The 12558-nt window shown below is 40.5% G+C and overlaps 1 protein-coding gene across 1 annotated transcript in view; it reads left to right on the top strand.

Moving 5' to 3' along the window:
- Positions 1–7751, top strand: part of LOC122076785 (KH domain-containing protein HEN4) — a 30534-nt gene extending 22783 nt beyond the window's left edge. Inside the window, exons 6-8 of the mRNA XM_042642332.1 lie at positions 6815–6926; positions 7028–7205; positions 7375–7751. Coding sequence (XP_042498266.1) covers positions 6815–6926; positions 7028–7171 — 256 coding nt within the window. The 3' untranslated portion in view covers positions 7172–7205; positions 7375–7751. The remainder of the gene's footprint in view (positions 1–6814; positions 6927–7027; positions 7206–7374) is intronic.
- The last annotated feature ends 4807 nt before the right edge of the window (positions 7752–12558 follow it).

The raw sequence follows: 12558 nt of genomic DNA, 5'->3' as shown, positions 1-12558 counted from the left end.
TCAGTTGGGGGCTCAGGCCAAAGCCGAGCGGACTTGACCGAAGGTTCACCTTGGTTGGGGGCTCAGGCCAAGGCCAAGCGGACCTGACCGAAGGTCCTCACCTCGGTTGGGAGCTCAGGCTGAGGCCGAGCGGACCTGACCAAAGGTCCTCACCTCGGTTTGGAGCTCAGGCTAAGGCCGAGCGGACCTGACCGAAGGTCCCTATCTCGGTTGGGGGCTCAGGCCAAAGTCGAGCAGACCTAACCGAAGGTCATCACCTCAGTTGGGAGCTCAGGCCAAGGCCGAGAGGACTTGACCGAAGGTCCCTACCTCGGTTGGGAGCTCAGGTCAAGGCCGAGCGGACCTGACCGAAGGTCCTCACCTCGGTTGGGAGCTCAGGCCGGGGCCGAGCTGACCTGACCGAAGGTCCCTACCTCGGTTGGGCGCTCAGGCCAAGGCCGAGCTGACCTGATCGAACGTCTCGGTCTCAGGCAAAACTAAGGTCGAAGCCGAAGGAATAAGGCCGAAGGGACGCATGAATGAGAAAAAAATGATGAAAAACTTGGTTACTCCCACAGGAAGAGCCTCCTGGTGAGAGTAAGGGGACTACTGATACGGCCAAATTGATTACCCAGTAGGGTAAGAACACGTGGTATCTAAGGAAAGGACACGTGTCGCTCACCTGTTAGAGTCTGCAAGGAGTCTGACCGCGTCAACCACGTGGAGAGAATATTCCCCACGAAGGGGATAAGACATATCCGAGTAGGACTCGAAGAGGAAAGGAGGCAGACCCAAGAAGGACTTATCCAAGGAAAAGAGAAACCCTAAACCCTAAGGACTATAAGAGAGGGCCCGAGCAGAGGAAAAAAGGTATGCAAAAAAACCCTCACCATTACCCTTGTGAAAAGCTGTGCGGCCGATCTCTAACTTGGGCGTCGGAGGAATAACCCCGGATAAACATTCGGGCCTTTGCCTTCTGTATTTGTGCAGGATCAACTCATATGGATTTTCGGCAGCAACACTTTTCTTCTCAAGAACCATTTTAGATTAAAAAAAAAAAAAAATCTTCTTCAAACCCATTTTTTCATCGAAACATCATCACTAGCCTATCTTATGTCATTTCAAATTTTCAAATGTATGTTAATGTGACTCATCAGTCATCAATGCTAATTGTTAATCAATTAAGTAATTATCTATGATGTCTTTTAAATTCTTAAGATTATGATATGTCATGTGTTGGTTGTGGAATGTGGATTGTGGAATAGAGCATACTAGCCGTCGGACCTGGAGGCTACTTACATAGGGTACTAAGTCAAAGTACCATTTTAAGTTTGATTTTTAAAATATTGATGTTTCCATTGGGTTTAGAAGTCCTAAAATAGTGTAAATACCTAGTTTCATGGACTACAAAGACCGACCATATGACCACCGAGACCAACCACCGACTCTACCGCGAAAAAATACATGATCTCGGCGAGATTTTTCATTTTTGGATTAGCAAGATGGGGGGTGAGAGCAAGATCTTAAACCATGAACCAGACTAGCTTGCGCCAAAGAGATAAAAGACCCTTTAATCGGATGAAATCTTAAGCTACTTTAGAGTTGAAAAGGCTTGAAGAGACATGGGTCCACATAATATCACCACCTCTTCCTTGAAGCATTCTGACTATGGATGGCAAAGCATTCCACACACTACTAAGTAGAGAAGAGGAGGAAGCTTGAGGGGCCCAATCACCAAGGCCAATGATGCTAGCGACCATAGATTGCTTAGGAAGACCCGAACTGTATATGGCTCTAGCTCTGGCAAAGTGAAGGAGAACACCCATTAGGTGCCAATGATCAAGCCAAAGGGAGGTGGAGACACCATCAACAAATTGAGAAGAGATAGCCCTAAGGGCAATGGATCGAAGGGACAAAATCTTACGCCACACCCAAGATCCATCAGATAAGGTAGGAGCACTACAAATAGAATCAGAGAGGAGGCCCGAGTATACCCAATCAACCCATCTACTTTTCTTCTTAGTTACAAGCTTCCAGATCAACTTAATAATACCAATTGAGTTGACTTCTTTGACATGACTCAAACCCAGATCTCCCTCCTCCTTGGGGAGACAAACAACAGCCTAGTTAATGGGGTGAAGAAATCTAGAGGAATCAATTCCTTTCCAGAGGAAGGTAGGCATAAGAGATTTCAACTCTTTGATAGTAGACTAGGGAAAACAAAAAATACTTGACCAATAAATGTAGGAGAGGACTTCAAGAGACAATGAGAAGATATATAGGGAGAAAGGACACCCTTGGCAAATTCCCATCAAGGCGAAGTATCCAGCCGGACTTCCATTAACCAACACTGAGAAGCAAGGAGTAGGCATGTAGTGGTGAATCAAATTAACAACCATTGAGCGAAACCCCATCTTTATCATAACCTTAGAAATAAAGTCCCACGTCAAGGAGCCAAAGGCTTTATGGATGTTTACCTTCATGAGAGCAGCGTGAGAGTGGGATTATCTGGCCAAAGGCTTTGGCAATTTCATTTGCAAAGGAGGATGTTATCAAAGATGCTCCTTCCTGGAATGAAAGTCGACTGACTGTCACTAACTGGCAAATCAACCAACAACTTAAAGCTTGTTGGGAAGGACTTTAGCAATAAACTTGTACAAAAGGCTGCATAATGAGATGGGCATTAAAATTTTCATAACTAAAATGCCTTCCTTTTTGGGAATGAGACAAAGAAAGGTGTGACAAATGCACTTGATCTAGCTTGGATTGAAGAAGAAACTCTTAATTGCCTCGATGAGATTGCCTTTAATAATATCCCAAGAGGAGGAGGAAAAAAACCTAAATACTGAAACCATCCGTGGCCTAGCAGTTTTAAACTTGTGAGAATGGATAGCAGCCACAATTCATCCTCAAAGGGGATGGCTTGGAGATGCTGGTGATGTGGTTGGGAATGAACTTGCTGAGTATATTCTCAACGATGGGGCCAGCGGAACCGAAGAAGCCCTAAACAATTCCTTAAAATAATTTAAAAACCACTACTTAATATCCTCAACTCTATGCACAGAGGAGCCATCTGGAGCCACAAGCATGGGAATGGAGTTGATATTTGTTATGGACTTCATAGACCTATTCCAACCATTTAATTCTTTTATTTTGGCTTAGATAACTTTCCTCTTGAGACCCTTGGCACCCCAAAGGAATTCTATACCATGTCATAAGTGCCAGAAACATCTATAATTCGGGTTTGTCCAAGTATGCCCTTGTGGTTGATTTTTTATCCTCTGGCAATTGGTCCCGCACGACTCAATCCTTGCCCCAACTTGCAGGTATTTGGAACTCTTTGCCGGTCATCCAAGAATCTTAGTGGCAAAGGCAGGATTTTATCCTATGGATACCTTCCTCTTCACTATCAAGGCTGCTTGGGAATTTGTTAGGAATCATGGGCCACCTTCCCCTTGGCACAAACTCATCTGGTTCAAGCATCACATTCCCCATTAGAGCTTCACGGCTTGGGGAGAATTCACAAATTCCTTGTCTACACAATCTTTCCTCATTCAGAGTGGCATTCCAGCAGATCGTATGTATATCCTTTATGGCAATGAGCCGGAGAATATTGAGCATCTCTTCTTCACTTTCATTGTTTCCTCATCTATCTAGAAAGGGATCCTTGTCAAATGCTGGCAAGAAAATTGAAGAATTCTTCCATTCCATAGGAAGTGGATTTGGATGGATATGACATTTCAGGGAAAGTCTGTATGTGATATTGTGGGAAAGCTTGCCTTCTGTACAACCATTAAACAGATCTGGATGGAAAGAAATCATAGGAAATGGACTTCCAACTCTCACTCTCTTGAAAAGATTTGGGGCTATATCTCCTTTGATGTCAAGGCCAAGATTTCTCAGTTTCTTCAACTTGTAATCACTCTCCTAGAAACTGCCATATTGTGAATTCATGGGAGCTCCCTAGCTCCATCATCAGGAATGGCCCTCCTCTTTAAGTTTTGGTTTTTGTATTTTCTCTCCCTCTCCCCTTTTTAGGGGCTGTATGTTTTCTTTTTCTACTTGGTAATGAATTATTTATTCACCCAAAAAAAAAAAAAAAAAAAAATCCTCTTGAGCAAGCAAAGAGGAGAGATCCGAGGAGATAACTTTTTCTTCATCTGCCAAGAGGGCATTGTGAGGATCAGATTGAAGTCTCAACTGAATACCAGAAAGATTGTCCCTACAATCAAAAACCTGAGAGGAAATATCCCCAAAAGAGTTAGCATTCCAAACTTTAAAAGCACATTTCACATTCCAAAGCTTCCTGGAAAAAGCAATAAGAGAGGAGGAATAAGCTTGAACTGGACTGTCCCAAGCTTCCTTGGCAATGGAGAAAAAATCTAGGTGAGAGGACTAAAATCTGGGATCAGATCGCTTATGGGCCCATCCGATTGACAATTAGCTCAAATCTAATAACCAATGGAATTTCCATAATATTCCAGAAATTCCAAGGGGCTGTTTGTAGCTAAGGAAACAGTGGGACTTAATAGGGTTTACTATTTATCGTTCAGGGGCAATCTTGGAATTAAAAGGAAATTAAGGATAAAGAAGGATGTGGGAGAAAGAGAGGCGTACTAAGGAAAAAGAGGAATTAAAGGGTTTTTTGACAACCCACGGTTATGGTTGTCTTTAACCTCCAGCCAAAAAGGACAGGGTGGAAGTCCAGTGAGTCTTCAGGTGGAGAGAACTCTCTCAAAAGGGGACTGATGGGTCTGAAAATTTAGGGATAGACTCTACACTCGTAAAGCTCTTGTATGCAAGCAACCATCAGGTCAAACAACTAGTGATTGCAAGATCTAGGGCTTGCTGAAACAGATCTGGCAGTGGATCTTAGGTTCAGAACTGAAATCGGGTTTTAATCTCAGGAGAATGAGAGCTTTTGGGTATGATTCTCTACAGTATAAATCACCCTAGGGAGGTGAATCAACACTCCAAAACTCAAGGTCAAACGATTGGGGATGATTGGTTTGCAAGAGTTTCTCTCAAGTCTGGTATTGTGATAGAGTAAGAAGCTGTGGCAGATTGACGGGAAGGGAAGAGAAGAAGAAAGAAAAATAGAGATCGCGCAGGGGGGGGGGGAAGGAGGTTAGATGACCTAGTTTTGCACCTACCCGGCACCAAAACAGTTCTCATTCAATCCATTCTCAAAACACGTTTACAAGTTAGGTTACATGCCTTCTTATACTAAATTGAAATTAGAACTTCCTAATTATAGTCTAAATTGATATCAAATAAAATCTCCTAATATCTCCTAAATCCTAAACTAATAAAATTAGAACAAAATAAAACTCAAATTGGTAACTCCCTACTTGTCTAACAACTACCTAAAATAAAATTTTACATATCTTCGCAAATATAATTACTCAATCTTTCCTAAATTAATTATATCCTAAGAGATCCTACCAAACCCAAAAATCCAACCAGACCCAATTCGTCTTGTTCAAGATTGCTAGAAGGGTCAACCCGGTTCAGCCTTGATTCTGCATCACAAAGTGTTCGAATGGTTTGGCGTCAAACAAGATATAAGGTCGAACTGACGAGGAAATTGGGCAATGATCAGAGATACTTGGGGTGTCAAAGGAGGCATGGGAAGAGGGAAAAGTGGAGAGCCAAGCTTCGTTAACAAGCACTCTATCAAGCTTATAAGCAACCTGAGATGCCCCACTTCTTTTATTTTAACGAGAGAACTTGTGACCTGACCATCTCAGATCATTCACATTTCACACCAGTATCCTCAATACAATCATTGAAAGCTTCAAGAGGCCATATCCGAAGGATCACCAACTTGCTTTTCGTGAAATATCTTTTTGTTTCTCATTTCATGGAGTCCACTCTGCTAGTGCATATCGCGGTAACTTACATAGGACATAACCTTTCACCCTTGAGCAAGGTTTTGGGTTTTGACCCTAGCGCATCTCGGGTTTCGACTGAAACCTAGTCCAAACCTGGGATTTTTCTAGGCCAATTGAAGCCTAGGTTTTGAGGGCCAAAAAATGGTTTTTTGACCTTTGTGTTACCAGTTTTACCATTTTAATCCTATTCCATAATTAGTTTCACAAAAAAAAAAAATCACCCAAAATGGTACTTGTGGTTTGGACCCAAGTTTGCTACTCTACGCTGAATGTTTCTGTACACTAGCACTACTTGGGAAAAAATCATTACCTTCAACCTCCAATCATGTAAATACAAGTTGTAGAAGGGTTGAATGCGCAAAAAAGTGGGAAGAAATCAAGTGATAGTGATTTGCAAAAAACTTGCAAACTTCCAAGGAGTAGTGTCAAAACCAGTTTCGACCCTTGGTCTTGACTCGGACCATGTCGAAACCTAGTTTTCTCGGTTGAAACTTGCAGTTATGACCAAAACTTAAAACCACGCCCTTGAGGGACTGTGAGGCCATTGAGGAAACCGAGTCACCCACTTCCAGGCCTAGTCATATGAACCCCGCACAATTTGGAAAAAAAAATGCAGATTGTAATGGCTAGGTTACACAATAGAAATTATTTTTTTGCAAATAGAGAACACAGATCTAATTGTTCTATGTATAACCACGCCCTTGAGGGACTGTGAGGCCATTGAGAAAACTGAGTCACCCACTTCCAGGCCTAGTCATATGAACCCCAAACAGTGTGGAAAAAATAAATGCAGATTGCAATTGCTAGGTTATACAATTGAAATTTTTTTTTGTTCAAATATAGAACACAGATCTAATTATTCTACGTATAAATACTGATGAGTTTATCTGTGTACTAATAAGAATTGCTAATGACTCTCATCACTGTGTATGTCCATGCAGTGGAGGTCAATCAGCAGTTATGACCAGCACAACTGTTGAGGTCGTAGTTCCTCGGACATTGTTGAGCAACATTTATGGGGAGAATAATAGTAACTTGAATCATATTAGACAGGTTGTGGATCATGGGTCAAATTATTTGTTTCAAATCTTCAGTAATTTCTTTCTCTGGTTTCTATTTGGATGTTTGATCTTGGTTTATTGGTATTTTTACAGATATCAGGTGCTAAGGTGGATGTCCACGATCCCAGGCCTGTTGCTACTGAAGGAGTTGTGGTTGTATCTGGGACACCTGATCAGACTCGTGCAGCCCAGAGCCTTATCCAAGCTTTCATCCTTTGTGGACAGACCACTCCTTGATTATCTGTGTTCATACCTGAAAAATCTTGCAAGGGTATGTGGCAAAGGAAAATGTGTGAATTGCATCTTCTTCTTTTCTTTAAATTTATATTTTTAGGAAAAGCAAGCTTCTGGAACTTGAAACAATACATATCTCTAATTAAAATCAACCTTTATGTACAAAGTGAATTAAATGGTGATTGCCTTACCAATGATTTCTGCAGGTTCTGAAAGTAACTTTTTCTTTCGCCCTCTGAACTGTCAATTCCTTGCCTCGTAGCATCAGTTCTTGTCTCAGTTTTGGGCAGTCAGTAATGTCTGCAATGTGTAGATTACAGGGGAACTCCCTCTCCCAAACCATCCCCTCTTAGTATGTAATATTTAATTTGTCAGTTAATTTTGTTTTCTTCAAGTTGTAAACAGCCCAAGAGTGGCAATTTTTTTTTTTCAGAGATCCTTTATTTAGTAATATTGTGAAGTACTTGGAGGGATGATCCAGAATCTGAATACAAATATTTTGTTTTGTTTTTCCTTTTGTCAGTAGTAATTCTTTGTAATTGACTTGAAGGTGGAGATTTTGAGTCTGCTTTTACATTGTTTAGACGGGTGGGCAGGTGACAGGTCTGGACTCTGGAGAGGATTGTGCCAGCCATTACTGGACAATAATTCCAACCAGGTAGTCTCTACTGTCATATTTATATTACTTCTAGTATGTGAATGTTTCCTGTTGGTTCCATGCGGTTGGATGTAAAATGTTGTACTGTTAAATATTTTAGAGGAAATTACATTCCCCTCCCCTGAACTATGCTAATATCAAGTTCCTCTCACGTACTTTCATATATATATATATATATATATCAACACCCTCTTTTCTAGTTTGAATTCTTTCAAACATCCCATAAGCGACTGATGGTGTTAAATTGGCTTGTAAAAAGACCAGTTTACCCTTGTAGTAATATACCTATATTTCATTCTTTCTCTTTTCTGGATTAAGCTTAAAAAAAAAAAAAAGCACACTCCCGTCCATCTTGTCCCCACAGGATTTTCTGTAGTGATCCTGAACCAATCGTTGTCGTTGGACTTGTTCATCTGAGTGTAAGCTGTCAATGACTTGTACTCTTCCTTCAGCCGCTAAGTCCATGCGGCCCCATCCCTTGGACTTGCCTTCGTCGTCAACAATAGAATTTTGGTTAGTGTCAACTTTGTATTCGGATCCCAACCCTCCATTAGTGAACCCTAACCTTCCCCACACCTTAATCCTAGCTGCGTTCTTCTCACGCCGATCTGCCGACCCAAACGTTTTCTGTTGTGTCCTATTTTTGTGTTCTCTGTCCGCCAGAGGAAGGTTGAAGGTAGTGGAGCATTTTTTGAACAGGTTTGACCCAAAATCTATAAGACAATGTTTAGTTGCCACGAAATGAAAAGAAAATAAAAAATTGAATTTGGGGGTGTCTCTTATTTGACTATCACCTCGTAGGATAGAGTGAGGCAAGGCAAGCAATTATGAAGCCATTATCTTCGTTGCAGGAAGAACGAGGTGAAGGAGAATAAGGTGCCTGGTACTCTTTCTCTCTCTCTCCCCCGTTTGACCCCAAGAATTATCCCCAGTTGCCAAATGAGAGCTTCCATTAGAATTTTTTTACTGAATCATTTTTTTTTTTTTTCTTTGAATTCTGAGAATAGAGGAGCTTCATCTTTTTTCATCTCATATGATCAGAAGACGAGCAGGGTTTGCTAGATCACTGCCAGGTGGTTAGAATTTAAATTGGGTAGTTGGTTTAGTTCTATGATTCCATTGATACCATTGCAGGTGGGTACATTTCGATGGCCTAATATTCTAAAATCAGTTGGGTTTGGATTTCTCTTGGTGAAAGAGAGTATTAATCAAGGGTTTGCATTTCCCCTTTTGGGTTTTAAGTAATCAAATACCCAAAACAAAGGAAAAAATTCTCATGACTCGTGTTCTTGAATTTATAAATTCTGAACTCAAAGAAGACGACTCCTTGTGGCCAGGGATTTCTGAAGCTCTTACAGAGAGTTAAATGAGTTCTCATCAGCATCAGTCGTCAAAAATTAAAATGAAAATAAAAAGCTTAAAAAGGGTTCATTTGCTGCTTTTTTTTCAAGCTTACCTTTCAAACATCCCTTTCTCTTTTCTCTTATCTGCGGTCAGAGCTGCGGATCAGAGCAATGAAGAAAGGGCAACAACGAGGGAGCAGATCCAAATCTCAATGAAGAGGGGGGCAACGACGATGGATAAAATCATAGCAGGATTTCATCAATCAATTGTCGAGAGCGACGATGAAAAAGGGGGAAAATCCAAATCGTGATATGAAGTCCGTTTAGTCTTTTTAGGGATTAAGGCTTTATGCTTATGAAAATATAATTTTGGTAGAAAATTACATGTTTGAGTGATGATGTCATCACTTAACAGGGATATCTAACAAAAATGGTTGAAAATGAAGTAAAATGTAGTTGAAAATGAAGTAATATGTTTGCTTTCTCTTACTTTTTGACGAAAATGTAAGTAAATTTCATGAAATTTTTGTCACCCCTATTCAGAATTTTATTTTATTTTATTTTACTTTATTTATTTATTTATTGTTTTTGAGAATTGTTGGTGTTACCTTTCGTTTTTCCTTTTTTTTTTTTAATCCCTCTCATTTTCCATTTACTTGACTATACTTTACATCCAAAAGGACGGAGACATTTTTTTAAAAATGTTCACAGGTAAGATGTTCATATATGGTTGTATTTAAACAAATGCTAGTAAGTTGGCAATGGCGAAGGTTGATATCAATGCCATAACTCATCCGTTACTTCACCAACCCCCCCCCCCCCCCCACACACACAAAAAAAGAATTCATGAGGTCTCTGTAAAGTCTATTCAAAGAGCTGAACAATTCACTATAATTTTGAGATCTAAAAGGCAAATTTCACTCGGGACAAGTGGAGCAGAACGGAACAAAAGTTTCAGGGAGAAATTCGTGAAAAACACGAGCACTTGGGAGGTACCTACGATTCACGGAGCCCGGTTGCCATGTATTTTAATTGGGCAAGAGAAAGTTATCCGCTTGCGTGGCCACTGTGCCAGCGTCAGACCAATGGGAGGCCATGTGGAGGCATCTTCAACGCATGGCATGTGGGGCGAAAGCAGTCTTTTCTCACCTGCTTGAGTCTAGGCATAGACAAATGCAAGCAGGGTTTTTTTTTTTTTCATATTTATATAATAATAAACTTTTGCATGCATTACTGACAGGAGGATGAAATTTTGGTTTCTCATGCACACAAAAATAACTATGAGATGAGATGTGATTTATTTATTTATTTATTTTTGGCTGGGACTCAGTAAAAATGGTTGAAACTTTGATCTGTTTCCAAAATTTTCCCAGCCCTTGCCTCAGAAACTTTCCATCATTTTATGCAATGGGGGATGTGGGTTTTCCCTCTGGGCTGGTCAAGAAGGTTGGTTTACCAGAATAGCTATGGAAATGATCATTGTTTGGCAATTTACAAAACATTTGTAAAGATGAGTGGTGCATGCATGGTTGGATTGCATTCCAGTGCAGTGTTAGCTGCAAGGCAGTAGAATGGTGCCTACGCCCTAGGCGATAAGGCGTGAATTATAGTAGTATCTACGCCTTAGCTCAGCTTAAGCTTAGGCTTAGGGGTTTGCCATTATAGTGAGGAGAAGAAGATGATGAAGTAGTGTAGTGTTTGGCTTTTGGGGGTTTACTTCGGGGCTCAGTTGTGCCGGATTCCAACCAAAGAGACTAAAGGGGAATATTACCGACTTAGATAAATCAAAAGACACAGCCAAGTGAAAACAAGGTATTTCATTCAATACGAATCTGAAATCCTTTGAGGGCGAAAACAAAAAGAAGGTTTGGATTCAGAGGTGGAGTTGTATTGTGGCACTAGTGTCCGTTATGGATTCCCCTGATTGATTACAGAGAATCTGCTTCAACATTCATCTTCAAGACCCCAAAATACCTGGAATTGATCAACCCCATCTCTCATAGCTTTGTTTCTATAGTGACAACAGAAGAGAGTGGTTCCGTTGAATATAGCCAATGCAGGAGACCTGACCTTCTGAATCTCTACTTGTTTCTTGGAAGAATCATAAGCAGCAGGGGCTTTGGAGATTTCCCATAATCAATTGCAACAGCCATGAAGCCATAAGAAAATTTTGGGGATGATGATTTTAGTAATTGCGAATTTTAGATACAATGTGAGCAAGCAAAATCCCATATAGCAGGTTTTAATGGATTAAATATTTACCCCACCCCCAAAAAAAAAAAAAAGTCACTCACCCACTTCACCCCTTTCATCTCTCTCAAGATCATCAGGTATCGCAAGTGAGTCCAGATCAGGTCCTTGTATGAGAACCCATTCAAATCTCTCGTATGAGAACCATTATTCTCATATGGTGCTTGATCCACACTTGGAACCCACTCAATCTCTCGTATGAGAACCATTCTCATATGAGGACCAGATCCAAATTCTCATGAATTCTATGTATCCTTCCAGACGTTAATTTTGCAAACCAACTTTGTTTTTAATATGGGCAACACCCCTCCAACAGGCACTTGAATTTACTGGGCAGAAGGAATGGAACAAGTCATTATATGGATTAAATATTTAACCCCAAAAAAAGAAAATATGGAAAAAGTCACTCACCCACTCCACCCCTTTCATCTCTCTCAAGATCATAAGGTATCATGAATTTTATGTATTCTCTCAGACTTTAATTTTACAAACCAACTTGTTTTAATATTGGCAACACCCCACCAACAGGCACTTGAATTTGCTGCGCATAAGGAATGGGATTAAGTCATTATTTGGCAATGAAGCCATCACACTTCAAAGAAAACTTCACTCCCTCTGTGAGAGACAATTCACCTTCCATGAAGCCAATGTCTTGTATACAGCTCCCATAAGGTACTCTTCATAGCAGACGCAAAGATGAGGAAGACAATCACCCCCTTCTTGAGGGGTTTGATCACAATTAGCCGGAAAAGTCCACTGATAATGGATGCCTTATCACATAAATGGAAGATATGTGGGCTACAACTGAGTAGTAGTTGAACAAATATAAATATATATATATATATATTTATTTATTTATTTATTTTTCCACATATTGGTAAAGGGTATACTGAGTGCACCAGGCACCCACCACTGCAAGGAATGGGAAGGGTCATAGTGTACACAGACTTAAACCCCTGCTTTTGGAGAGGCTGTTTCCTAATTTTTTCAACATATTGGTTTTAGTTCAAAATAAAATCCTAAATGCAAAATGTCCTAATCTGGTGAAATGAATCTGAAGATCCCATATAAAAATAACCGCTTTGCACAAAAGATTGTGTTTGGTACGAATTCTTAGAATCCATTCTAGCTGAGAACGC

Source organism: Macadamia integrifolia, chromosome 4 (genome assembly GCF_013358625.1).
Source record: "Macadamia integrifolia cultivar HAES 741 chromosome 4, SCU_Mint_v3, whole genome shotgun sequence".
NCBI lineage: Eukaryota > Viridiplantae > Streptophyta > Magnoliopsida > Proteales > Proteaceae > Macadamia > Macadamia integrifolia.
The sequence above is the reverse complement of the archived record's forward strand: the minus strand, read 5'-3'. Positions and strand labels throughout refer to the sequence as shown.